The sequence below is a fragment of the Lissotriton helveticus genome, chromosome 1_2 (assembly GCF_964261635.1).
Source record: "Lissotriton helveticus chromosome 1_2, aLisHel1.1, whole genome shotgun sequence".
In the NCBI taxonomy this organism is placed as follows: domain Eukaryota; kingdom Metazoa; phylum Chordata; class Amphibia; order Caudata; family Salamandridae; genus Lissotriton; species Lissotriton helveticus.
The window spans coordinates 110,946,235-110,972,454 of NC_136058.1; the positions used below are offsets into that span (position 1 = coordinate 110,946,235).

The window sequence follows — 26,220 nt, forward strand, 5'->3', positions numbered from 1 at the left end:
ACTGCACTCTGCTGTACTCCTGCTTTGCTGCGCTGATCTGCTGCCGTTTTGCCTGGGTGAGGAGGACTGGACCTGCATTTCTTGAACCCAGAGTGACTCCAAAGGCTAGTTGGCTGGCCTCCTTATCTGTATCCTCAGGGACATAATAAGCTTCCAAGCCCCCTGTTCCAAGACTCTGCCATCTGTGAGTTTACCCTGCCAAGTGGTGCCACCGTAGTCCTAGACCCTTGTAAGTGGGCCTGAGGTGCTTGTCGGCGGAACCAACAAATCATCTCTGCTGAGCTATGCATTGCTGAGTTGAACAGATAAATCTCCTCTGCTGAGCGATGTATCCCTGAGCTGAAATGGCACATTGCTGTTGCTGCATTGATTGAGCCCGTTGCAAAAGACTTGCATTGCCGCATCTTGGGACTGACGCATCACCTTCAGAACCAGCACTGCACTATGCTTTCCCTGTTGCGGATATCTGCATCTCTAATTGAAGGCAGCCTCAAGGACAACACTGAAAACTCTGCAGCACAGATTTACTGCTCATCAGAATTGACTCATCACCTCAGCTGCACTTCACATCCCTGACACCAGGACTTCACAGAGAAAGCCCCATTCACAGGATCCGCATTATTGTTGCAACCGACATATCACCTCGGCTGTGCAACCCATCTTCACAGATCCATGCAATGCTCCAGGGCCAGGATTTAAGGTACACTGTTCAGCAGGCCAAAGTGGGTCCCTGTAGTCAGCCCATGTTCCATTGTGGTTGGTCTAAACTTTTGACTTTGTCCTGTCCGGTGCAACTAGATATCCCCAATAGCGCTTTGTACTTTTTGGCTCTATTTCTCACTATGAACTTGAATCAATATCTCCACTTCTACTAATTGGATTTTATTTTTGTTGGTTTTGGTCTTGTATTATTTATTAAATTTAGATCTATTTTTATAACCTGGTGTGGGATCTTTTTGTGTGGTGTTTTACTGTTTGAAGTGTTGCACAAATACTTTACACATTGCCTCCAAGCTAAGCCTGACTGCACTGTGCCAAGCGACCAGAGGGTGAGCATACATTAATTTTGAGTTTAAATGGAGACTTACCCTGACAAGGATTGTGCTTGCTGCTTCACAAACGCTCACATCTCAGTCAACCAGTAACCCCATTTCTAACATCTGGCATGCCAAATATAGTTATTGCTTTTCAGTTAAAGCACATACTTGCAGATATGACATTCTGGTACTGCTGCCAAGCACATATACAGATGCTGTCCAATCATACCTGCAAATTGTCGGGGATAACACAGAGAAGGGCAAGAGGTTCCATCTCCTCCCAGAGGTCCAGGGACTCCCTCTAAGTAATCTATTACTTCACCTATTCCAGCATTCAATTCTGATGTTAATAGAGAAATAATATTTAGCATTGAAATGTCCTGTAGCTCTTTGTCCTCATTCCCAATTATTTTACCATGCACCAGTGTATTATCTTAAAGTGAGGAGTCTTACGTTATTCTCCCCTTCTCACAATTTGTTCACATAATTTAAAGCAATGTTGGTTCCCTCCTCACCAGCAGAGTTGATGATGTGTCTCATCTGCAACACAATTCCTCTTCAAGTAACACCTTTGGCTGTGTCATATATTGCCTTCCCTCTAGAGCCCATCCCAATCTGTTAAACAGTTATCACTGCTTTTATGTTTTCAACAAAGCATCTTCCACCACCTTCCCATTGCAGTTTATCTTGGCAAACTGCTTACTAAAGGACATTCTTCCTTGCATCTTTAATTATTACATATCCATTGCTCCTTTCTAAAAGTCCATGGTAAGTCCTCTAAGTCTGTCCAATGTCACCGTCTGACCATGAGGTCTGAATCACATAAACATTCCACCGAACCTAAATAGTGAGACCTAAATATAATTTGCTAAAGTATTGTTTCAATGGATGTAGATTTATTTCACTAGAACCAATCACTTCAGGACAGTAGCACGCATGACACAAGATGGCAGCCGCACTCTAACCATAGTGTCATACCTCATGACAATGATTTACTATGCCGATGAGAGGATAGGGGAACACTTCCTGGCTGAATGGTGGCTTCCTGATCTTGTGGGGACTTAGTGGAGAGGTATTGATAAAGTTTTGGTGGGCGAAGAGTATGGCAGGTTTCTCTGCCATGTCTCATCACATCTGCCTCGTGTGCAGCCACGTCTCTAAGGGGACTGTTGAGGACCACGTCTCTAAGGGGACTGTTGAGGAGGCAGGGCTCTCTGCTTTGATCACCTCCTTATTCTCAACATGTGCACATCCCACTTAAAGAGATTCACTGGAAAAACATTACTGCTTGTCAACCTTTTTGTTCCAATTTCTTAAAGGAGCTGCTGATTTCTGACTGGACCTGTTGTAGCTACCCTATTTTGCAAACCTCTGTCATCACAACCACTGCTGCCTTTCTTCTTATATTTCTTTGCAACGCTGACATCAAACATATTCAGCGAGCTATTGCTGGGTTAAAACTGGAATGGCATGGTGAGCAAAAAAACGATGGATGTAGGCCCAGATCTCTGTGCTGGGGTGAATGTATGACATTGTTCTGCATTCTGTTCATCAATTGTTCTTTTTGCATTTGTCACCCCAAGTTGGACGGGTATGCCCAGATGTGGGTTCCGTCTCCATGCCACTGGAGTCGAGCTATCCTGGCTGGACTGTTCCCATTGGGCACAGGGTCAAGACTGATTTGCATATGACTGGGTTCAAACTGGAATAGCATGGTGAACAAAAAAACTATGGATTTTGGCTCAAATCTCTGTACTGTGGTGATTGTATGCCATTGTTCTGCATTCTGTACATCTATTGTTCTTTTTGCATTTGTCACCCTGAGTCAGCTAGGATTATAAGAATGTAATAATCTAACTGCCGATTCCAGCCTACGGAGAACAGGTAGCCTTGCAATAGTGAAAAACGAAAATGGCTGTAATTTACTATTAGGACATGCTACCCACCAGGGCATGTCCTACCTTATACTTACAATGCACCCTGCTCTTGGGCCTACCATAGGGGTGTCCGATATGCAGCAAAGGGAAGGTTTAGGGACTGGCAAGTGGATGCACTTGCCAAATCGACATGGCAGTCACAGACTGTTTATGTTTTTTTTATGTTTTTTGGTATTTATAAAAGCGCGTACAATTACCCATGGGCGTCTCGGCGCTGAAAATGCATTGTTGTCTCACCCTGATCCAGAAAAGGTGTGGCTTACTGATTGAATAACCAGGTTTTCAGTTTCTTTCTGAACTGAAGAAGAGAGGGGCAGGTTTTTATGTGATTTGGAAGAGTATTCCAAAGTCTAGGGGCTGCAATTGAAAAGCGGCGATCACCCCAAGAAGTTGTTCGACTACGTTGAACCTCTAGTTGGTTAAGTGATGAGGAACGAAGGGGTCTAGATGGATTGTACGGGGTCAGTTTATTTTTAAGGAAACGAGGTCCCTGATCCTGCAGTGTCTTGTAGACTGTACACAAAGCTTTAAATTTTACCCTATTGTGGATGGACAACCAGTGGTAGTTTTTCAGGGTGTCTGAAATGGGTGCAAATTTGGTTTTTTTTGACAGAACGCGAGCAGCAGCATTCTGCACGGTCTGTAATTTTTTAATAACTCTGCTCTGAGCATTGAGCAGCAGACCGTTGCAGTAATCTAGTGATGTCAAAACTAGAGTAGTGACTAGCGTTTTGGCTGCTGAGTCTGGTAGATACGGTATAATTTTCCTTACCGTTCTAAGTTTAAAGTGGGCGTTAGCTGCCACCTTATTTGCATGAGCCATGAAATTAAGCTGGTTGTCAAAAGTGACACCCAAATTTCTCACTTTGACCGTAGGGGAGGGAGGTGTACCTAAGGCCGATGGCCACCAAACGGCGGACCATGCTGGTGTAAGATTGCCAAAGATAACCACCTCCGTTTTATTGGAGTTGAGCTTCAGGCAATTCCTTGCCATCCACTCATCAATAGCGATCATCCCATTTTGGAAATTCTCTGCCACCCTCTGTCCATCACCCTTTATTGCCCTGCACACAGGACTTGCAATGGCAGGCCTAAGACACACTTTACAAGCTGCTTCTGTGGGTGGCACAACCAGTGCTGCAAGCCCACCAGCAGCATTTGATTTACAAGCCCTGGGCACACATGGTGCACTGTACTAGGGTCTGGCAAGTAAATCAAATAACCCAATCATGGAATTACTAATTAGTACATCAATTTAACATAGGGAGCACTTGCACTGTGGCACTGATTAGCAGTGGCACGGTGCCCAAAGTATATAACCAGCAAAAACATATCAAAACAGAGGAGGCAATCAGTAAAAATGGAAGGGAGACTCACGCCAATGATGCCAGGTCTAACAAGTATGTAGTATCATGTCTCTTAAAGCTTATCCTTAATCTTTATTGGTGTGAAATTGTTATTATTATTTCTTGCTTTTCAATCTTTTGTATTTCCATAGTTAATTATGATCTTTCTTCTGTAGTATTTGCTCAATTATTTTTTATATAGCGGTTAAACGCTTATTCATAGAAGAACGTCATGCTAAAATTCACTACAGAGTTGTAATGCTTTATAAACTGCCACATTACATACTTATGTTCACTCATGCTTTTCAATATCTCCCAGTATATAAAGTGCAAGCGCTTCGGCATGTTGCCCTCTCGCAACACAAAGGCTATCCCTACCACATTGATCGGGGTTTATCATGCTGCCCATAATGCTGGTAAGCATTGTAACATAGTAATAACTTTCTTTAATTAATCACCGCTGCCTCTACATTGATAATATTAATAATAATCCACATTTGTATAGCGCACAATCACCCGTTAGGGTCTCTAGGCGCTGGGGGCCGTCGGGAAGATTAAGCAAGCTATTGCCCAGAGTCACATGGTGCTGGGCTAACCTGCCGCCGGCGCTGGGGATCGAACCGTGATCCCCAGATTCCAGCGTCAGTCGCCCTGGCCGCGGCGCCACACCTCTCCCTGATATACCTTTAAGTTCAGTCTTGACTGTTCACGGCACATGGGACACTGCTTTCATTCAGTTCCTAAGTGAAACCTTATATATTAATTCAAAGTAAACAGTCCCAAAAGAGTGTCTGTATTCTGCTTCTTTCTGTTCCACTTTGTCCATTTCCTTGGACTCCACTTGTTTCTGTTATTATTTTCTCTCGCTGCCTCCCGTATGCCTCCAACAGCTTCTGTCAGAAGTTTCCCTTCTCACAAGGTTATTCTCCCCTGTCATGACGATTCCATCTATACTCCACTGTGCAATGATGTGCTATGCTTTGAAACGTGAACAAAATTAGCAGAAGTGCTACTGCAAAGAATACATTGATTGAGGCCTACCCCCAGTGAAAGGGAATGTAAATCATATAATTAAAATATAAATTATTCACGAATAATTGAACTATATGTAATGCAACAAACCGCATGAGTTATAGTCACATATAGGTGTATTTGATCAATTATAAAACAAAATGGTTATATTCTATTTCTTAAAATTGCTTCAGTTATTCCTAATAAATGACTGATCTGGCTTGCAATATTATGAATGGAGCATCACTATTCACACCCTCATTATTATTCATCAGTCAGTGAAGATGGTGCCCTCACCTACGATGTATATGTTATGTTTTCACCACTGTCTACTTGGTAATGTCCTCCCCTTAGGATATTACATGCCAATGCACACAGTTGTTGAAAAAATATTAATTAATTAACTATTCCCGTGGCTATGTGCGTAACTAATCAACTACCAAAATGCTATTCTCAGGTTCAAATGGTTAAAATGTCATTTGTCTTTCATACCTTACGGGGGACTGCTGGTTATTTATATTCATATGTGCAATGTGGTAAATATGTTTTTTGTGTTTTTGCAGGTATTTGATTGCCAATTTCTATCTAATGAAGTGAAATACATTCATAATGGCTCCCCACTTCTGGATGAGGACACTGTAATGTTAAGGGTATACAGGTAGAGCGCTATCTACAAACATTTGAGCTCTGGCCATATGTGTTGTTCTTGTTTAACATATGTCCACATTCCACTAAAATTATTGAAACAACAGTTGTACACCAATATAAACAGCCCTAATGATAATAGGACTAACTTTTACTGGTGTGTATTTCCTCTTATTATAAAAATGCATAGTTGCAATTTAAAAAAATGATGAGTGATCATCTAAAGCTTTTACATACTATAAATGGAATAGGTCTGATGTTACTTTTCCAACTTTGACTTTGTATTCTAACTTACATTTAATGAAGGACTAGCTAACACAGTTATACCATTTCATGACTCTATAAACAACAATAAACAACAAATGATGCTAGTAATCACGTTATTGACTGCACAACAATGAAATACTGAGTCAGTCCTATTGGAAATCACATACCTGCAAGTTACCATACAATCCTCATAAACATGCGCTTATTCTTCACATCCTTCTCTTATAATCAAAGGCAACAGTTGGATATATATATATTGACAGCCTTTAAGGATTCTACAGCACACTGCTGTGCCCTTCAAGATCTTTTACGTTGTATGATCCTCCATAGTAACCTCAGCTTGACTCCCACCCTTTTAAAAATGAAGCCACACCTATGTGTTATACTGTCATATTAATTTATATGAGGTCATCTGTTGCAGGGCAAATAATAACCACTTTGTTCAACAGACCATGATAGTATGTAATCCCTGACATTGTAGTATCAACCGTAGTTTTTAAGTTCAGGAAATATTTTATTAAAGTAATTTCAGACAAAATAAGCACAATAAATCCATAAAGACGTTACATAAGAGTAAGCACTAATACAAAAGAAAAAAAAAGAAAAGATGCAATAATGTCATTAACAGCAAAAAACCATAATTTTGGGTAGAAGTCATAAAGAAAAGGAGAAATAAAGGGAAAACAGCTGAAGTTAAACAGTAAACTGTAAGCATGACTGATGAGTCTTAAAATGTATAATGGTAAACCATACAGGAAATTAAAAATAATAACATGAAATATACAATGTGTAAAATACAAAAGAAAATTATGAGAAAAGAAGCATATGGAACAAGCAAGAGGCATTCATGGAGGTTTGGGGACTTCCTGCTGCAGGGGAGATAGGGGCAAAGAACGTCTGGCACTTTCGTTAAACAAGGCGGTAACAGGATCCCACAATTCTTTTCGTTTTGCAGCCAGAGTCAGTGGATAAACAAAAGTCGTGTCTAATCTATGATTATAGCAGACAGCATACCACCAAGCCTGATACGATATTTTGGTGAAGTATCTCCAGTTTCTGGTAATTTGTTGGAAAGCTACTGCTAGCAATAAATCGATTATCCTTGTACGCAATGTGCAAGGATTCCAAATAGGAGAAGCGCTCCCCAAGAAAATGTGTGAAACAGAAAAGGGATGTGTGGAGAAAAAAATTCTATTTATCTAGGACCAAACCTGCACCCAAAAAGTATGGACTAGGGGGCAATCAAAAAGCATGTGGAAAAGGTCTGCATGTGGTGTTGAACAGGACCAGCATAGATCTGTGGATTCTGGAAATTGTTTGCTGAGAGTGAGTGGTGGAAGCAATAAGCGATTATAAATAGAAAATAGTGTCTGAGTCGCATTAGCAGCTCTAGACCACTTGCGCAGCTTCAGCCAAATTTTATCCCAAATTTCAATGGGCCAGGAGACATGTAAATCTTCTTCCCACTGCTCCTCCGTCTTAGTTTTAATGCGAGAAGAAGATGAAGTTAAAAGAAAAGCATACATTTTGGAAGCTCTGGCTTTTTTGAGGAGTAAGGAATATAATAAAGGCATACTAGAGGGTTCTGGATAAACAAGAGAAGGAGAAGCAAGGTATGCATCATGGGCATTTTGAAGTGCAGTGATTAGCAAGGCATATTTAGTACGGAAAGAAGGAAGAAAATGGAAGGAAGAGACAGCTGACGAAAAGGAAAGGAAGTGACTATGATGATATAATTGATGAACCCATATGAGACCGCAAGATCTCCATGCCTTCCAAAAGATGGGTCTATTATCAATCAGGATAGAAATATTATGTCAAATAGGTTGCTCAAAAAAAGATGGGATAGGCAAACTCGGAAGAATTTTGGACGTATGTTTGAGAATAGGGGTAGATATAAATTGTGGTTTTCGAGAAACATGAGATATTCTTTCAAAGAGAAGGGAGAGATGAAAGAACGCTCTAGGTCCAACCAAAGAGGAGACGAGGAGGTAGAATCCATAATCCACCTAGAGACTTGATGTAGCAGGAAAGATTTATGGTATAGAGAAAAGTTAGGAAAGTTCACCCCACCCTCCTTCTTAGGATGCTTCAGTTTGATCAAAGACATATGAGAGTTTTTATGACCCCATAGAAAGGTAGAGAGAATAGAATTTATTTTCTTAAAGTATTTTAAGGGAATCGAAAATGGAATATTGGAAATGGTAAAGAGGATGATAGGCGAGAGCATCATCTTGATCGTATCCAATCTCCCCCACCAGGACAGATAAAGAGGGTGCCATTTGGAAGTAAGGGTATTTAATTTTTGAATACAATCATCTAAACAACGAGCAACTGTACCCGCAAGAGATGCCGTGAAATTAAGTCCTAAGTATTTAATAGACTCGGTATTCCACGTAAAGCCCGAAGCAGAAAAATCATTTTTAAGAGTAAATTTTGTAAGGGGCAAAATCTTGCATTTGTCCCTATTTAATTTGTATCCGGATACGTGAGCAAAGGAGTCCACCTCAGTTAGGAATGCAGGAATGGAAGAACTGGGTTGAGACATGAACAACAGGACATCATCAGCATACACAGCCATCTTAATGTAAGATTGCCGGAAGGTGAAACCATGAATGTCATTGTTCTGGTGAATTCTTATTAGGAAAGGCTCCAGGGCAAGGTTAAACAAGAAGGGAGAGAGAGGACAGCCTTGCCTAACCCCTCTGTTAAGAGAAAAGTAAGAGGATAAGCCACCATTTGCCGATATGGCCGCCCTTGGGTGAGAATATAAGAGTGAAATCAATGTGGAAATTTTTGGCCCAAAGCCAAATCATTTCAGGGTCTGAAAAAGATACAACCATTCAACCCTATCAAAAGCTTTCTCAGCATCTAGAGCTATGGCTGCAAGAGGGTGAGATGAGTGAGAAGTTTTAGAGAGGACATCTAAGAATAATCTATTATTGTCTGCAAGATATCTGCCTTTAACAAAACCAGACTGTTCTTTGCCTAGAAGCTCAGGTAAGTGGGACTCCAAACGTAGGGCCAGCGCTTTCGGGAAAATGTTATAATCAATATTTACTAGAGATATTGGACGATAATTCTTACAATGCTGCGGATCCTTACCAGGCTTGGGAAGAATACAAATAAGAGCATCAGAAAAAGTACCAGAGGCGGAACCGGAGTCAAGGAAAGTAGAGATCAGAGTATGTAGTTTGGGGATAAGCAGTTTGGAAAAGAGAGAAAAGATTTCTACTGTGAAGCCATCTGGGCCCGGGGCTTTCCCATGTTTCAGAGTTTGTAATGCACGAAAGAGCTCTGTTTGCATTATATCTGTTTCCAATGGAGAAAAATCTGGGGGAGAAACAAAAGGAATTGAATCTTAGAGAGGAAATGAGATATAGAATTTTCATAAGCAGTCGACTCAGAGGAATAGAGTGACTTGTAAAAATGATGAAACTCCTGCAAAATATCGCTATCCTTATGTTTAAGTGAACCATCCCGACCATGAATGGTGTCTATGTTGACCCTATGTTGTTTAGCTTTTAAATAATTAGCCAATAATTTTCCAGCTCTATTTTGTCCACCGTAGAATTTGGCACTAGACTTTAGCAAAAAATTAGAAGCATTATTCGGGGTATCCTTAATAAATTGAAGTTTGGTGGCAATGAGTTCACTTAAGCACTCTTTGGATTTTGAAGTATAATAAGAGTGTTCTAATCGCTTAATTTTAGAAAAGAGAACCTTGGTCGTTTGTTGCGCCTTCCTCCGTTTACAAGAGACATATCGAATTATAAAATCTCTAGCTGAAGCTTTAAAAGCGTCCCATACTACCGGAAAATGAATCTCATCAGATTGATTCAACAAAAAATATTCGTGAAAAAAGGAAGTAAAAGAAGAAACAAAATCAGAATCAAGGAGGAGAGAATTGTTGAAGCGCCACTTCTTAGCGGACTTAGGTTTACAAAGAACATCCAAAGATATGGAAACTGGCGCGTGATCAGAAATTAAAATGGATCCAATATCGGAAGAAATGAGGGATTGAGAGAGGTGATGTGAAACAAAAAAAGAATCCAATCTTGATTGAGTTTGGTGAGGCGGGGAAAAAAATGAATACTCTCGCAAAGTAGGGTTACACAATGCATCGATTAGTTTATATTGGTGAATGTTTATGTTTATGTTTACAGATTTGTGGGGAATGTAAGCACTGGATGATTGTCTATCTAGAAATGGGTCAAGAACCTCATTACAATCACCAGGTAGAAGGAAATTGTCAGCAAAATGTTGTGTGATGTGTGGAGCCAGATAGGACCAAAAAGAGGCATCGCCAGTCACTGGGGAGTAAATGTTTAGTATGGATGTAGGAACCTTATCCAGGGTAAAATTTACCAGGACCCATCTTCCTGATTGATCAGTGCTAGTTGTGACAATTTTGACCGGGAGAGATTTACAAAACAAAATCACGACACCATTGCGCTTACCATCACCTGGGGAAAAATAAACCTCCCCCACCCAACCTCTTTTTAATTTAATAGACTCTTCGGCTGAAAGATGGGATTCCTGTAAACATGCTATATCAGCGTTGAGTTTAGCAATGTGGGACAAGACTCTTTACCTCTTAATTGGTGAATGTAAACCTCTAACGTTCCATCAAACAATTGTCAAAGGTATACAATAGAATGAAGGACAAGAATGAAGAAAATCCAGTCATGGAATACATAAGAAAAAAATGAAAAGCTCATGCATGTGTGAAATAAAGAAGAAAACATCAAAAACCAAACTGGATATAACAATGGCAAACAGGAAGCAAAATGCAATATATGCCAGTGAACAAGTAGTCGGAAGAAGAATTTGAAAGGAAGCCAAGAAAGCAGAAAAGAAAGATAAGGGAAGAGAATGATTAGGAAGAGAGATATATAACAGAAAAGGATTAAACTTAGAAAAGAACATATGAGAAAATCATAAAAATACATCAAAGTCCATTCAAGATAGACCAAGAAAAAAGAGGAGTAATAGTGCATTATCAAACAACTATCTAAAGGGGTAGCTAAGTGAGAAAAAGAAAACAGAACTCCGAGAGATAGTATAGAAAAGAAGCAGAGAAATAACAGAAGGAGGAAAAAAGCAGTTGAAAAGTTCAGCGCATCTGAGTAAGAGAGAGGATAAGGAAGAGGATGTGAGTATAGAGGAAACCATAAAGAAAGAATGGCAAACAACACTAGGAGAAAGGGAAAAATAAAAATACTTACATAACATCTGGAACACACAAAGGGTGGGAGGGTGGAAGTCACGTGGACAATGGCGCGATCATAGCTCAAAGGGGAAGACGAAAGGAGGGATTGGAACCAACGAACCTCAAGAACATAGGGAAGAAGCCGGACGAGCAGGAAAAAGATCTGTGTAAGAGAAAAGAAACGTAAGATTAAACTGAACAAACAATTAATATAACATATTATGTGGACTGTGAAACATAAGCAACCAGCAAAATTAGTAACTACAAAACAATGAAGCAAAACCGCTACACTGAAAGAGAGTTACTTAGAGCCTGAAGATGAAGCGGTATCCATTGTATCGTTGGAGTGCGAATAAAGAAAACTTTTCAACTTCAATGGGTCATCAAACGTAGTGGTCCTGTTATTAAGAGTTACTTTAAAAAGGCAAGGATGAAACAACCCATATTGTGCTCCCAAGGAACGCAGTTGTGGTCGAAGAGACAAGAACTCCTTACGTCGATCTGCTGTTGACTTAGCATAATCCTGTGAAAAGAATAAAGGATGTCCAGACCATGTGATACGGTTCATAGCTCTCGCTGCAGATAGGACTGTGAGTAAGTCAGTATACTCGAGCAAGTACATAATAACTGCTCTCGGTCTCTTCATTGTTGCAACATATGATGTGCCTCTAATGGAGCCCAGACGATGTGCCCTCTGTATATTGAGATTAGTACCTTCTGGCAAATGAAGGAGTTTTGGCAAGAAGGATTCAAAGTAAGAAATGGGATCAGATCCTTCCAAACCTTCCTCAAGGCCGTAAAGGCGCAGGTTATTCCGCCTACTCCCATTCTCCAAATTTTCGATCTGCTTATGTAAAATCGAAATTTGTGTGCATACTGGATCAACTTTGGATACAGAGGACTCCATGGAGGCAACATGTTGTTCGAGTACAGTGAGCCTGTCCTCCACAGAAAGCCATTTGTCTGAGAGTTGTTGGAGTGTGGATTTAGTCTCTTCGATAAATGGACGCAGGGCCCTTATTTCATCCAATACTAAATCAATCGTAGTGGAAGAAGACGCCTGTGAAGAAGGCGAGGGAGGGTCCTTCTTTAATCTTTTGATTGTGCCTTTTTTGGTAGCAGGTATTGATGAAGTCAAGGATGTTGAACCCTTTGAGGTTGGGGTATCAGGTAAGTCCTCCATACTTAAACACTGAAAACGAGAACCTGTGTGAACTAAGAGATTCTTAGCAATGGGGGAGGGTTTGCGTAGGTCTTTAGAGAGTCTCCCCATACAAAAAGTGAAAAGTTCAAAACTATGAGATATGTGGAAACAATTCAATGTAGTCTAATTAAAATAAGCAGGAGCACAAAATACAGAGGTAAATTAGTGAAACTCTCAGAACGTACTTGGAAAATTACCGAACAAGCTTAAGAGTACATAACCCCAAAATGCAAAATGTGGAAATGCAGGGATATTTGGAGCCAAGCCTACATAAAACAAGCCGGAAGCAAAGGTAAGTGCATACAACAAACCAGTGGCGCATTAAATCATGCTGGCATCACAACTGCATATAATATGAATGAGGTAAAACATGAGCCCAGAACATATAAGCGTACAATAGCATAAAACCTGTAATGTTGGCAGCATTTGAAGACCTTGAGCACATGAAAAATCACTTAGAGACAATAATAAGAACCAACATGAGCGTAAGAATTCGTGATATAGAGCTTCAGCACTGTTTGAAATTACAGCAAAAAGCATAGCGTCATTCATAAAGCAGGCACATGTGAGAGAAATTCAAAACAGCCACTTGAATAACTTGGGGAGAGAAATAGGCATGCAATGCTTATAATGCCTGTTTCAAGCAGTCAAAAAGCTATTTAGAAATAAAGAGGCAGTTCGTGACACACACCGGACAAAATGGCGGCATTCCGTTAGAAGGATCAAATATTGAGGTGAAGGCACAATAAAATAATATCCCACGAAGTTTAAGTGAAGAGGGGCATAAAGTCAAGAAAAGCAGGTCTCCAGAATCGCTGCGACATGAAGAGGATATTGCTGCTCAGGACCGTAGGGAAGACCGCTAGGAGCCTCGCTCCGTCAGCAGAAATTAGAAAATGGCGGCCATCAAATCGGCGGTGCCACGGGCATTCACTTGTGGTTCTTTACTCACAATATGCCCAGCAAGGTCCTAGAACAGGAATGGAAGGCAGCAGAAGTCCCTCCTACAGCATGTCCTCGTTTTCCAGGTACCGTCCGTAGCAGGAAAAGGAACGTCGGGCTGGTCTCCCTCCTCGTCTTGCGGAGAGCTACGAAACCACGGCCATCTCCATCGGACATAAGCCACGCCCCCCCCATCAACCGTAGTTTTAAATAAGAAAATTTCATAAATCTGATATTCTCCTCCAAATCCTGAAGAAGATTATGTTGTGATGCTTTAATTGCCCTGCTTAGTCCATATTCAGTGTAGGGAGAAAAACAGTCAGCTTTTCTTAACATGGAAAGATATGTCATTTTATATTCAGTAGGACAGAGACATGCTTCCTATCATTTCCCCAGAGCTTTGTAAGAAATCTTTGAAGCTGTCAATTGTAGAAAGCTAGAGACCCACTCCCCCACCGCAAGCATTAAATTATATTGGAGTTGAGAAGAGAGAATGAAAATTATTTTGCAAATTCCTGATTGGATTGATGAGCATGGCATGTCTTTCTGCTCAGAGCCCACAATGTTGATTGTCTGAGGGATTGCTGCTTTTATCAAGCCTGACTGGTACCTGTGGGGATGTTATCTATTTTTGTCCATGGTGAAGCATTTGCCCCCAAGAAGAACTAGCAACAAGGGCTCAAAGAGAAGAAGGACTGTTTCTCTTTGTGCTCCATCTCATACCTTTTAACACTTAGATGTCACAGACAAAGTTGTTGATCCCCGTTTGGCCACACTGTCCTTTATGACCTACTTCACAATATGAGATCTACAATCAGGCTATTGAAAAGAAGGTGTTGGTGTTGGAGAGTACCCCAGAAGAATCAAATGCAGTGGCCAAGATAGAGCAACAGATTCTAGAAGTTGGCCTAAAGGTTGTGTTATTGGATGCTATGGTCGTGTTGCATTGAGAGACTATCTTAGCATGCGACTACTTCAGGGAAAATTCCATTACGTATATGCTTATGAAAGAACATCAAGTGAGCCTTCTGGACAGCTCTGTTAGGGCTTCTAATATCAAATGTTTCGAGATTGTGGTCCTACCCCAGGGGGAAATCCTTTAACCTTTCTACATCTATTTAAACAGGAACAAGTCAGAGTGAACTTCTTTGAGGCTGTTTTGAAGGTGTAGAAGGCATCGAGGATATCTACAAGGGGCTCCTATGAGGAAATGTCATTCAGAGCTGGCTGAGTCTTGTGAGAGGAAGGTGGTGCTCAGGTCTGTAGCCAGTGGAAGATATCTCAGTTTTAGGGCATACAAAATCCTCATGTTTCTAAAAAGTAGCTGGGCAACCCACAAGAGGAGGAAGGTGCTGCAAATACTAGGGAGAACAAAGCTAATAACTTAGAGCTTATGCTTTGGTTTTCCTACTACCTTTTGTGTTGTACATGAAGGCCACACATCCCACTTGAAGCACCATAGAACTTTATGGAAACAAGAAAATGAGTGCAGAAAACAGAGACCCGGACAGGTGGGCACAGAGCAGTGTAATTTTTATATTTACACAAATTGGCCACAAACCCCTCAGTGACAGGGGCTCTGTTATGGGCTAATAAACCTCCCTGCACCTGCCAGGCGCCATAGAAACCTCAGTGGCGGATTGTAACTTTTGACAGTGAGAGGACCCATAAAACTTAAATATGCTCATTAATGTAAATTAATTTGCATCCTATAATTATAAATACAATGTTTTCCGATCGATCACCTCTGCAAAATTAATCACATTTTGCAGTTTAATGACAAGTAAATTAACGTAATCCTACCTTTCCGATCCTCTTCAGCACAAAAGGTTCAGCTGCAAATCTTTGCCCAGAAAGCTTAACCGAGATTAAATCCTCCCGCCTCGCATGCTGGCTTCCTGACTCGAAAAGATCTGCTCTTTGGTCAATATCATCCCAGCCAATCCAAGCACTGCTCTCATGCTGCTTAGAATATTAAGCAGCATAATAGCATTGTCAGGATTGGCTGGGACAAGCAAACATAGCACTTTGTCAGACACAAATGATGCTGAGTTTCTGCTGTCTTTCCTCCTTGGCAGCTTTGATTGGGAAAGCCTGAGCTGCACATGCCAGGCAGGCCAGAGTGAAAACACCGGCCAATCTGACATGCACAGTTTGGTTAATACAGCCTAAGCCAACCAAGTCAAGTCACAGTAATAGCAGACACCCACCTGCCTTCTGTTTTTACTGGAGAGAGGGCTGCATAAACTCGGACCAAAATGTAGCATAATGAATGGCACTATAGGGGAAAGTTATTTTAAGGAAAAATATGCAGGTAATGTGCCTGTGATAATGGCTCACAGTGGGGTTGGGGGGCAGGCCAATGCCCCACGCTCATATCGAGGATCCGCCCCTGACGTCAGGTCAGTAAAGATACATTTCTTTAAATATAGTTTTTGTGTTTTTTTATTTGATGTGAAAGTCCAATGGGTGGATATTGATTACTGAATCCTTGTAGAAAAGGTCTTGATTATGTTCTGTTGGTTCAGAGCATATAGGTAGTGCAATACAACCTACATTCTCTCTCAGCATCACAAAACAAAATAATAACAAGCTTTATTTATAGGAGTCAAGTGGTCAGAAATTCCAAAAACTGAAGTATGCAGCGTTAAATAAAAACAAGCTATTATACTTTAGTGTGGGGAAATAGAGAGTATAGCTTGTTCCTGGCAACACACCTGAAAAGCTTTAGCCTTTTCACTGAATAGTGAAACCACATGGTAGTCTACCAGCAACATGCATACTCATTATCAGATGTCGATGTATACAGCACAAACTAGTTACGGGTGCATACTAACATACAGTGCTTGTTTACTATTGCTCAAAGGCATTTTGCATAGTGTTACCATTATGAAAGTGTCCGTTTCTTTCACCACAAGAGCTCCCTGAACAAGAATCACTCTGGTAGAAGCACTGCCATTTCTTTACAAGTTCCTACATTCAACTTTTCTTTACATGTTCTTGCATTAAATAATCTTCTGGTGGGAATCAGAAATGCATGCACAATCTGTTGAAGATTCTAGATGCAAGAGCAGTGCACATGTGTGGTTGTTCTGTTCGCTTAAATACTGTAATTACTATGGTGGGAAGCCTTTACTCCTGTTAAGGATGCTGATCCTATTCCTCGCTTTAGCTTCTGCTAACTCCACCTCGGGTTGCACGTTGTCGTTTTTGTGGTTGATGAAAGTAGCTGTTCTCTGTGCAAGTGGGCAGTGCCACAGATAAATGTCACCCTCCTTGAACCATACCCTGATTAGTACTGAGCTGGCCCAGTATCTCTAAAAATGAGAACATTTTTAAACATTGGGCCAAATGGTACATTTCACCACTTCATGTACAAGAATAGGGCTCCAAAGATACAAGTGATTCAGGGTACTCTGGCTGAAAACTCATGAAATAATCAAAAACTTCAAAGGCAGCCTACTGAATCAGATCTTCCCCAGAGCGGTCTGGGGAATCATTCCTTTCTAAGGAATGTTTAACACATGGGGCCACATTCTTCAACACAATTTTTAAATTAATTGGTTAGAAAAACAAAGTTTTTACAGGATGTTCTAAGGGGCCTTCATGGCATGTTTCAATATATTTATGCTATGCCTTACAGGTGTCTGTCTTTCCATAGGATTTTTCAGTAATGCCACTTACCCACAAGAAAACATAGTAGCAAATGGAATATTTTTAAGCCCAATGCCCGTAATCATATTCAGAAAAAACACACCTGCTTGTCATATCCAGCCACTCCCAAATAGATTTGTAGTCATCTGTTATAACTGAGAACCTAAATGTAGGACACAAGGTGGAAAAAAATGCTGAATCATTATACAGCAGTGCTTTCCATCAATTCAAAGAAATCTCTCGTCAATGCCTCCAGAAGTGTAAAGGATTCGGGTTGCAGTCTATCAGAAACCTCACTAGTATCAATGAAACTGTGCCAGCTGGGTTTGACCCGTTAACAAGTCAGGATGATGACCCAAAGAGGGCATCATAAATACTGCACAATCAGACACCTTTACCAACTTTGTTTATTGAGCTCTATAAGGAAGTGGTGGGTCTGTTGTGTATGAAATATACATGTGGTATACATAAGTATGTATAGTGCATTCATGTGGAACAGGTGGAGACGAGGCTGTGCAGAGCTACCCAGATGTTGGATCAGTAACTCTAGATTACTGGTAGGGCTGGATACCATTAGTTCCATTTTAATTTAGAGCCTTTGGAATCCTGCACAGCCCTTCGCACCACAGCGCTGCATATTTGGCCTTCATAAGCGATTGACCCAACCTCAGCTTCATAGATCTTCAATAATCAAAGATTAAATATTTAAAAATGTGATTCTAACACTTCATGACCACTCAAAGCCATTGAATGGAATAGATTGAGTACTGCTGCACACAGCATAAGGCAATGGGCAGCAGGGGTAGCCCACCTGCAGTGAACTGAAAACCTGTTGGATATTCACTGAAAAAAAACAAAGGTTAAGGTGAATTTATGGTTAGCTATGGTTATCCGTAGCTAGCACTTCTGCCTTGTACTGCTCATGACCTCACTTAATACATCACTCATTAAATAATTCAAATTAAAACGTTGTGCATTTAAATTTATCACAACTAGATATGTTGTAAATCTTCTGTCATGTATCCGATCCTTCTGGCACTAAGTGGGGCATGACTGACCTATCCCCCGGGGTCCTTTAGCAACCCAATAGCTTGTCAATATCTACAAATGGCAACGCTTCTAAGGAAAAACACTAGGAAAATCACCATAACCACCACGCTAGCAATACATAAAAAAAAGCCATATAGTAGATGTCAAGTGATTCTTTCCATCAGCACGACTGAGTCTAACCTACTGGGCAATGGACCACATGCACCCTAGAATGAGAAATCGAACACTTATGTCTTGCATATCACCACCCAAATGCAAAAACACCCCACAAAGAATGAAAAGCTTTGAGCTAACTTAGACCCAACATGGCCAACAGGTGGTCCATTATTAAACCAAAAAGAATCATAAAAATCTATGAAACAAGCTCTAGACACAGCATACGCAATAGCAACTTCCGGACGACCCACTGCCTTTCAGTTCTAATCACTACTTAAAGTTCAGAGTAGAGCAGACACAAGAATATAATCCCCATTAGTGAGAAAGACCTTACACTGCAGCTGCCTACATTCTGACTTCATGGACAATGGAGTATTTTTCAGCCAAAAATACATTACATAATGTACATATTAATTTGGTATTTGTTTCTTTATTCTCTTTCTCTGTTGCATTCAGGTTCACTGATAGCGAGACCATTGTAGAGACTGTCCTCCTTCGAGTTCAGATTGTGAATCCAAGATTAGGGATTGTTCATTTTGGACTAAGTCACTTAGAAGTTCCAGAATTTCTAGGGGTCACCGCCAAACCTGTGGATAATAACCTCCTGACATTCAAATACAACAAAGGTCGGCCAGGAACGGTCTGCACCATGAGGCTCCTGTCATCTGAGTTCCTGTTTCCTGCATACGGACAACTGGTCGTAGATGATCCCAAACTGCAGAGGAGAGGGCAGGAACTGCAATCACAGCTAAAGAACAACGAGAGAAAAGGTACTGGAAAGATTAATGATGTGTAAAGTTTTCACAAAACAGGAAGTGCAGATTTAGATTTAGAACAGTAAAAGAAATCCTGATTTAATCAAGAAATGAGGTAAGTTTTTTGTGCTTTGTAATCATGCTTAACTTTAATTTCAGACACTGAAAATGTAAAACTTCACTTTTCAGATGATTTATTAATGAAATTTAAAGGCATCTAGAAGTAATTTAGTAAAGAGTTGAAGACGTACATCTTTAAATTCTGCCACATCACAATATGTTACCAGTCCACAAATCATTTACTTCCACAATCCGTCGACTTGTGTTTGTCTTTGGCCCTGTAAATCACTACACTGCCTATTGGCTAAGTTTGCACTATAGGAAAATCAGATACATACTTACACACAAGTAGAATCAATCAGAACTAGCCATGACCAATGTAAGGGTCCACAGATTGAGTCACTTCCTCTTTTTAGAAGCCACATAGAAAACAGAAGAACATCAGAAAAAATCCTCAGAAAATACAGGAACACGTTCTCACTGTTATAACAAATCTTCATTCAGGACCAGGAGCTGAGAGAAGTGGAGTTGAAACAGATTCATATTTGCATTTCATAAAAATTCATTTACGTAGGGTGGATATTGTCTTTTTTGAAAAGACAGTGGATGAATAATACTCAACTAATTTTCTTTAATACAATTTTTAAGTCTTGTAGTTAGGAATATCTGCAGTTTTTGGCAAGAACAAGGCCATAAAATACTTGTTCAAAACATATTGACAACTGTTGAAGAGCTGTTGGTTTTCATAGTAATGCTTTCAATGCAGTAATCGTCCACAAATGAACTGATCTTAGATTGTCCTCCTTCCGAACACCAGCTGAAAAGGCTCTAGAAACCATAGTCCCTCTGCCTGAATGGGCCCCAAAGATTTGAGTGTGAACATTGCTGATGCCATAAACTTCTTCACTCAGCAGGCCAAAGTTGGTTCAGCCAGAGATCTAAGGGGCTCTTAGAAAAATATTATCTATTGAGGTGAAGACATCCTTGGAGGACCAGGTTGCATTTTGTTTCCTTTCAAATATATATAACACATAACATAGCGTGTTAATGAAAATAAGTAATGTTTGTTATTCTAGTATTAGTAGAGAAACCCCCTGTCAGGAGATCTGACATCATCAGCTACAGTCTCAAGTGAATTCAAGCACACACAACGGTACATTTTACAGGGAACTTTTTAAGTTTAAGGGAATTATCATCTTCTTTAAATGGTTGTAAGACAAAATTAAAATTTCAAAGGGCAGAAGCACAAGGTTTTATTTTAATGAGTTGGAACCTACCATTATTCAATATACCTACAAATCAAGTAATGTGCCCAAACAGGTTTATCATCTACCTTTAATTGTCAAATGGCAGACCTATAACTGAATGTTCAAAAGTAAAGTGATATCAGCTGGAAAAAGATTAATACCCATTCCCAAGCACCAACTAATCCAAGACCTCAAGCTGAATTGTTGTTCTGATGCCTAAGATTTCCTTATGAGGTTAAAAGCTGATGTTGAATGGCCTCGGAAAGACCAGACTGACCTAAAAGGCTTCATGCTTTTGACTGAGGAAAGTCCAACAGTATCAACTCCTTACACACGTCTTGAGAGCTGCAAAACAATTAAGGATGAAATGGAAGAAGAATGTAAATGTCTACTGACAATTCCAGACAGTAGGGAACCGAACTTAAGGTCTCCAAAGTGGGTTTAGGAAAACTAATAGTCTTTGGTTCCTAAAGATCTGAGCAAGATATCTGGGAATCATGAAAAAAGGATGTGAAGATTAAACATACTAACTGGCCAGTCTTGTTTAAATGCATCTGTAGCTAGTGCAGCAGGATCTGGCCTCCTGCAGAACATGTGAGTTGATTGGGTATTGAAATTAACAGCTGTGTGAACAAAGGACCATAAATGGTATGCAATACCTTATATCCCTTTCGATGGGTTTACAAATAGCTGTAGTCCATAATGTACTTGCAAGGCTAATTTGCCAAAGTTTTGTGAATCCAAGATAGATATTCATAAAATTGGAAGTCTGCATTGCAGGTAGAATTCACAAGAGGTTTATGTTAACTCAACTAGCGTTTTCACCACAGTGCCTGCATGGACAACATCTCACTTTGGAGACATTGTTGATTCACCATACCAGTGTGCTATGAACCTCATTTTTGATGAAACTGGGGGTAGCAAAGAAGTGGGAAAGCAGTGCTAAACAGTAGATATGCAACGATGTCGTCCAGTTAAGAGGCTGAGTTGCATACCCCAGGCCATTGGCTTTGATTAGGCTACATGGCTAGATCTGAGAAAGTAGCAAATGTTTCTCTCCCTGTATTGTAAAAATAGATGATCAAACCTTTGGTATGTCTTGTATAGCTCTTCCTATCGGAATCATAACTGAGTATGAAATGCCCATGTAGAGATGAAAAATGTTAAGCATTTGAATGCGGGCAATGTGTAATGTATTTATGTAGTACCAAAACTGTAATAAAGCCAAAATACAACACAAGAAAAATCCCAAGCCAATTTAGAAAAATAAGGTGCATTTTAGTAAATAAATGACATCAGAACAACACAAATCCAATACAGGAAACCACAGTTATGAATAAAGTTTGAGGTTTAAAACCGTGCCAAAAGGTGTTAAGGGCCAACCACAGTCATTTGCTTGTGCTTGACATGTATCTAGGCGCAAGTTAAGGTTAACCGCTGATGTTGGATGCAGGAACCAGGTTCAACCGGGTCAGAAGTGTTCACTTTGGACACAGTCTCTGAAATGAAACTCCGATATCCTCAGGGTGGCAAGGCAGCAGGCAGTGGTCATGAAGGGCTCCATATTATCAAGTAGCCATCAGATGAGGTCTCTGTGAAGCCATTGACTTTTCCCACTAAAGCTCCGAGTGGGAGAAATTTAAATTTTACACCTAGAGATGGTCCCCCGGTAGCCAGATACTGTTGACATGTTCACCCAGTGAAGTTTTCTAGGATCAAGCTTAGCCTCTTTTTTTGGAGCTTGAATTCTACCAGCAGGGCATTGCTGTGGCAGAACAGGGGTCCATAAGGCCAGATATTGTCTCATTAAAGTTCTACTGAATTGAATTGCAAGGGAAAATTTCAGAGCAGGAGCAACCGGAATCTTAAGGCCAGTGGCACAGCACCTTCATCGCATCGGCTTGTCGGGGTGGTCCCGATCCTCCAGAAGCCTCTGGATCTAAAACATTTCTTAGCCCCTAGCTTCAGGAGACATTAGGAAGACTAACCCGGATCCCAGGACCTCAAGAAAAGTACTTGAGGGTCAAGACTCACTCCAGCAGAAACCACCAGCAGGGTCCAAGGCAGGTTCAGTTGGAACTTGTCATCTGGACAGTAGTATGAAAGGCCTCTTACAGCTTGTTCTGTCCCTGTAGCCTGAACAATGGACCAGCCTTATAACCCTGAGACGCCTCTTCTTTCTCCTGGGTATAAAAGGGATAGCAGCTTTAGTCTACTAGGCTGTTCTCAGGTCTCAGGCAGCAGGTTCAGTCCTCTTCTGATCTTCCACAGGTCCAGTAGTGTTCTAAGGAGGGGAGTAGGGATGCCACATATATGCCTACCACCAGCCTGTGGTTGGGTAAGACTCCCGGCCGTCTTCCTAATCAATAGGCTAAATGTTCCCAGTGGTAACCTACCCACTTTTGTAGAGTTTACTATGTGCCATACTGCGAGCTATCCCACAGTGCGCTCCTCTATCTAAACCCAAGATGGCAAAAACGTTCTATGGCCAGGGAAATGAACCACCCCTCTGTGGTAACTCTGAAGCAGTTTTGGGGGTACTGTCTCTTCTACGGGGATTGGGGCCTGCCAGACTAGGGCACTGTCACGAAGTCAGAAACGTTTGCTTGTGACAGTGGATGCCCCTTTGAGGTTAATCAAGATCTAGAGCACAACCCAAATGGTCATCCTGCCAGAGGAATAGAAACACCTCCCCACACCTAAGGTCTTTTTTCTGCTCTGAGAGTAGTTGTAACACCTTATCATCAAGGGGGTATGACAGTTGAAGCACATGCAAATGGGCCTCCAGAAGTGTTAGGCAAGGACAATGTAACTTTCTAAAAGTACAGTTTCCTTAATTGTTAATGGAAAGTCAATTTTACCACACACTTAGAATTTAAAAAACCATTAAAGTGCTTTGAAGTATATTTCTAGCTCTGTCCTCACTGACATTAGCATTAATAATGTAATAAGGTAACCCAGAGTTTTCATATGGAACAGTCAGCCTTGCTATTATGAAATTATCTTATGAGACTTTTTCACTATAAGGACATGTTTAACATTAAAGGTTTACATGCCCTACTTTTAAATACCATGCACCCTAACTTCTGGGCAGTAAGGCCTATTTAAAATTTGCAGTTTCAAATTGCAACAGTCACACTACAAATGGTAGGCCTGGAGTCACGTTTGCACTGTTGTGGGTGGCACAATGGTTGCTGCAGTCCACTAGAGACATCTAACTTACAAGCCGTGGGTACATTTTGTACTGTATATTAGGTACTTATAGATAAGTTAAATATGCAAATTAGGGGTATGCCAATTTAATCATGTTGAAAGTGGACGCACAGGTACTCTACCACTGGTTAGCAGCGGTAAAGTACACAGAGTTCCACAGCCAGAAAAAACATTAAAGGCAAAATTCTGGGTTTAAACCATGCAAAAAACAGCCATTTCTGACAACTATTCAAAATCATACTGATAGGTAGAGCATCTTTTGCCCTCAATACATTAATTTTTAATTAGCAGTTTTGGTATTTACCCGTGATAAATTATGGACCTCTTTTTATTATATCTGTTTCTGCTCTTTTCTATTTCCATTTTTAAACCAATTTGGTTCTCTCATGAACAATTCATTAGTTAGCTTTTTTTTATTCATGAATAATGATCTCATAATCCTACCCTTATGTCGATATGGACATGAGAATGGCATGTGATGCCCTACACATGCATACACCAATGATCTCTTACCATAGGGTGACTGCAATCTTCAATATTGCCAGCTGCACTTAGCTAGGAAGGCTAGGAATAACATTACCTAATCAGGAGAGAAGGGTGATTGGAAAGACCCCTATTGGGCTATAATGCATGCACATCCTTCATGTTGCAATTTTTTATTTTTACTCAGCACTCTTGGATGTATTCTACTCTTTATTTTATTAGGTACCAAGCACTTTGAAGAACAGATACCACTCTCTCCAAATATTCAAGAGTTCTGAGATGCTCTTCTAATCCTACATCTTAACTTTAATCATAGGACCTTTCATATTTTATCACCCATCTTCTATCTTGAACCATTTTTTAGCTGGTAACCAGAACAGTCGTTACTTTTTCAATCTTTTTCCCTGTTTCTTCAGTTTACTGACATTAAGCAACCCTTTCTTCCATTCATGGAAGGTTAGAGTACTTTCTACCATCCATTTTTACAAAAGTCCCTCCTTGCCAGCTAGATCAGGTAAAATAACAGTTTTGTTTTCTACATTTTAATTTCTTGCAAGTATCTATCAGATTCCTCGCCATTTTGGATAGCTTTGTTGGAGTTGCATATATGTTGTAGGGTATACAAATATTGCTATTTTTTCAGGTTAACCACTGTAACAATGGAATATTAAGTGGTTATAAGTACTTGCCATAAAGTTTCCGCTTCTTGGCTGGGCAAAGTTCTTTCCCATAGTCTGTATGGCAAGGCCATCTTACTTTCTTCTGCTGAGCACAGTGAGGCATGCCACTTTGATACTTCCTTTTTCTTGAGGCTTATGTCTTGTATTTCAGCTTCCATTTCTTTGCGGTCTTATTGATTTCCGTTCTAAGTTAAAATCCAGAATCTTAATTGTACATACTAAAATATTGAGATGTTGCCCTTGGTTCTTTCTACTATCGCTTCCCATCGGAGCAATCCATTGTCGTATGTCACGTCTCCATTTGGAGCATCTTTGCATGCATTAATTGTTTAAACAGTTGACATTTCATGCACTCTGCTGTTCCTGGAGGTAGCCAAATTGGCATGCACCTACTATTAAACTGTAATCCTCATTTTTCAACATTTTGTACCATGAACTGGCTAATGCCTGCATTGTTTTTAAACACCCTCTTTTTAAAAAAAAATCAGTGCTCCAAATTTATACTGCAAGCCTACTTGTTGACCTACCTTACTTGTCATTGAACGACAAATCAGCCACTTACCGGGTTGGTCTTGTACAAGAGCCAGTGCTTTTGCACCAGTCTACTTTCCAAAGGAGCTGCTGTAAAGCAGCACCTTGGACAATCATAGACTGCAAATTAGCCAACACCAAGCTTTGGAACACAAGTAACTAACTGTGCCTGTCCGCATGACCCAACATTTTCTTAACATTTTTCATGATTAAACATGTCCTTCATACTAGAAAATCAATTCAGTTTATGTACTACTTGTTTTTCACGAGTACAACTAATTGTGTTACTAGTTCACCTTGTTTCATCATCTTTTAGGACAAAAGTATCCAAGGACCTTCCTGTTTAAGGCACTATTAAAGATATTACTATTTGTTCATGTAAAATCAAAAAGGAGGGCATTACGGACAGTCACTAGGACTGTCTCTTGTTGCCCTCACACACCCCAAGGGATGTAATGCTTCATCATTGGGTAGGTGCTCCTCATCGGGCTGGTGCTGCAATGCCCTGCAGGTCCCCTGAAGGGTCACTTTAGTGGAGATCTTTTAGCTTTATCGCTGTTTGAGTGCGAGGGTGTCCAGGTGGGGTGGTTTGTAATGTGTGTGATGAAGTGAGTTAAAACTCACTAGGGGATCGCAGATTAACATTTAATATATAGACTTCCCTGCCAGGTTAAAAAAAAAAACAAGGTAGGTTAGTGCTACTTTAAGGGTTATAATATGCCCAAGTAGCTCTGTGTAACTTCGTGGAGTAAAGCACGGGTCAACATGTTCTGCGCCTCTGTGGTCCATG

The 26,220-nt window shown here is 40.5% G+C and overlaps 1 protein-coding gene across 1 annotated transcript in view; it reads left to right on the forward strand.

The window, feature by feature from the left end:
- The window catches only part of LOC144798715 (FRAS1-related extracellular matrix protein 1-like), a 1,110,445-nt gene that overhangs the window by 103,109 nt on the left and 981,116 nt on the right, over positions 1 to 26,220 (forward strand). The window contains exons 3-4 of the mRNA XM_078669731.1: positions 5,895 to 5,989; positions 18,918 to 19,231. Coding sequence (XP_078525857.1) covers positions 5,895 to 5,989; positions 18,918 to 19,231 — 409 coding nt within the window. The remainder of the gene's footprint in view (positions 1 to 5,894; positions 5,990 to 18,917; positions 19,232 to 26,220) is intronic.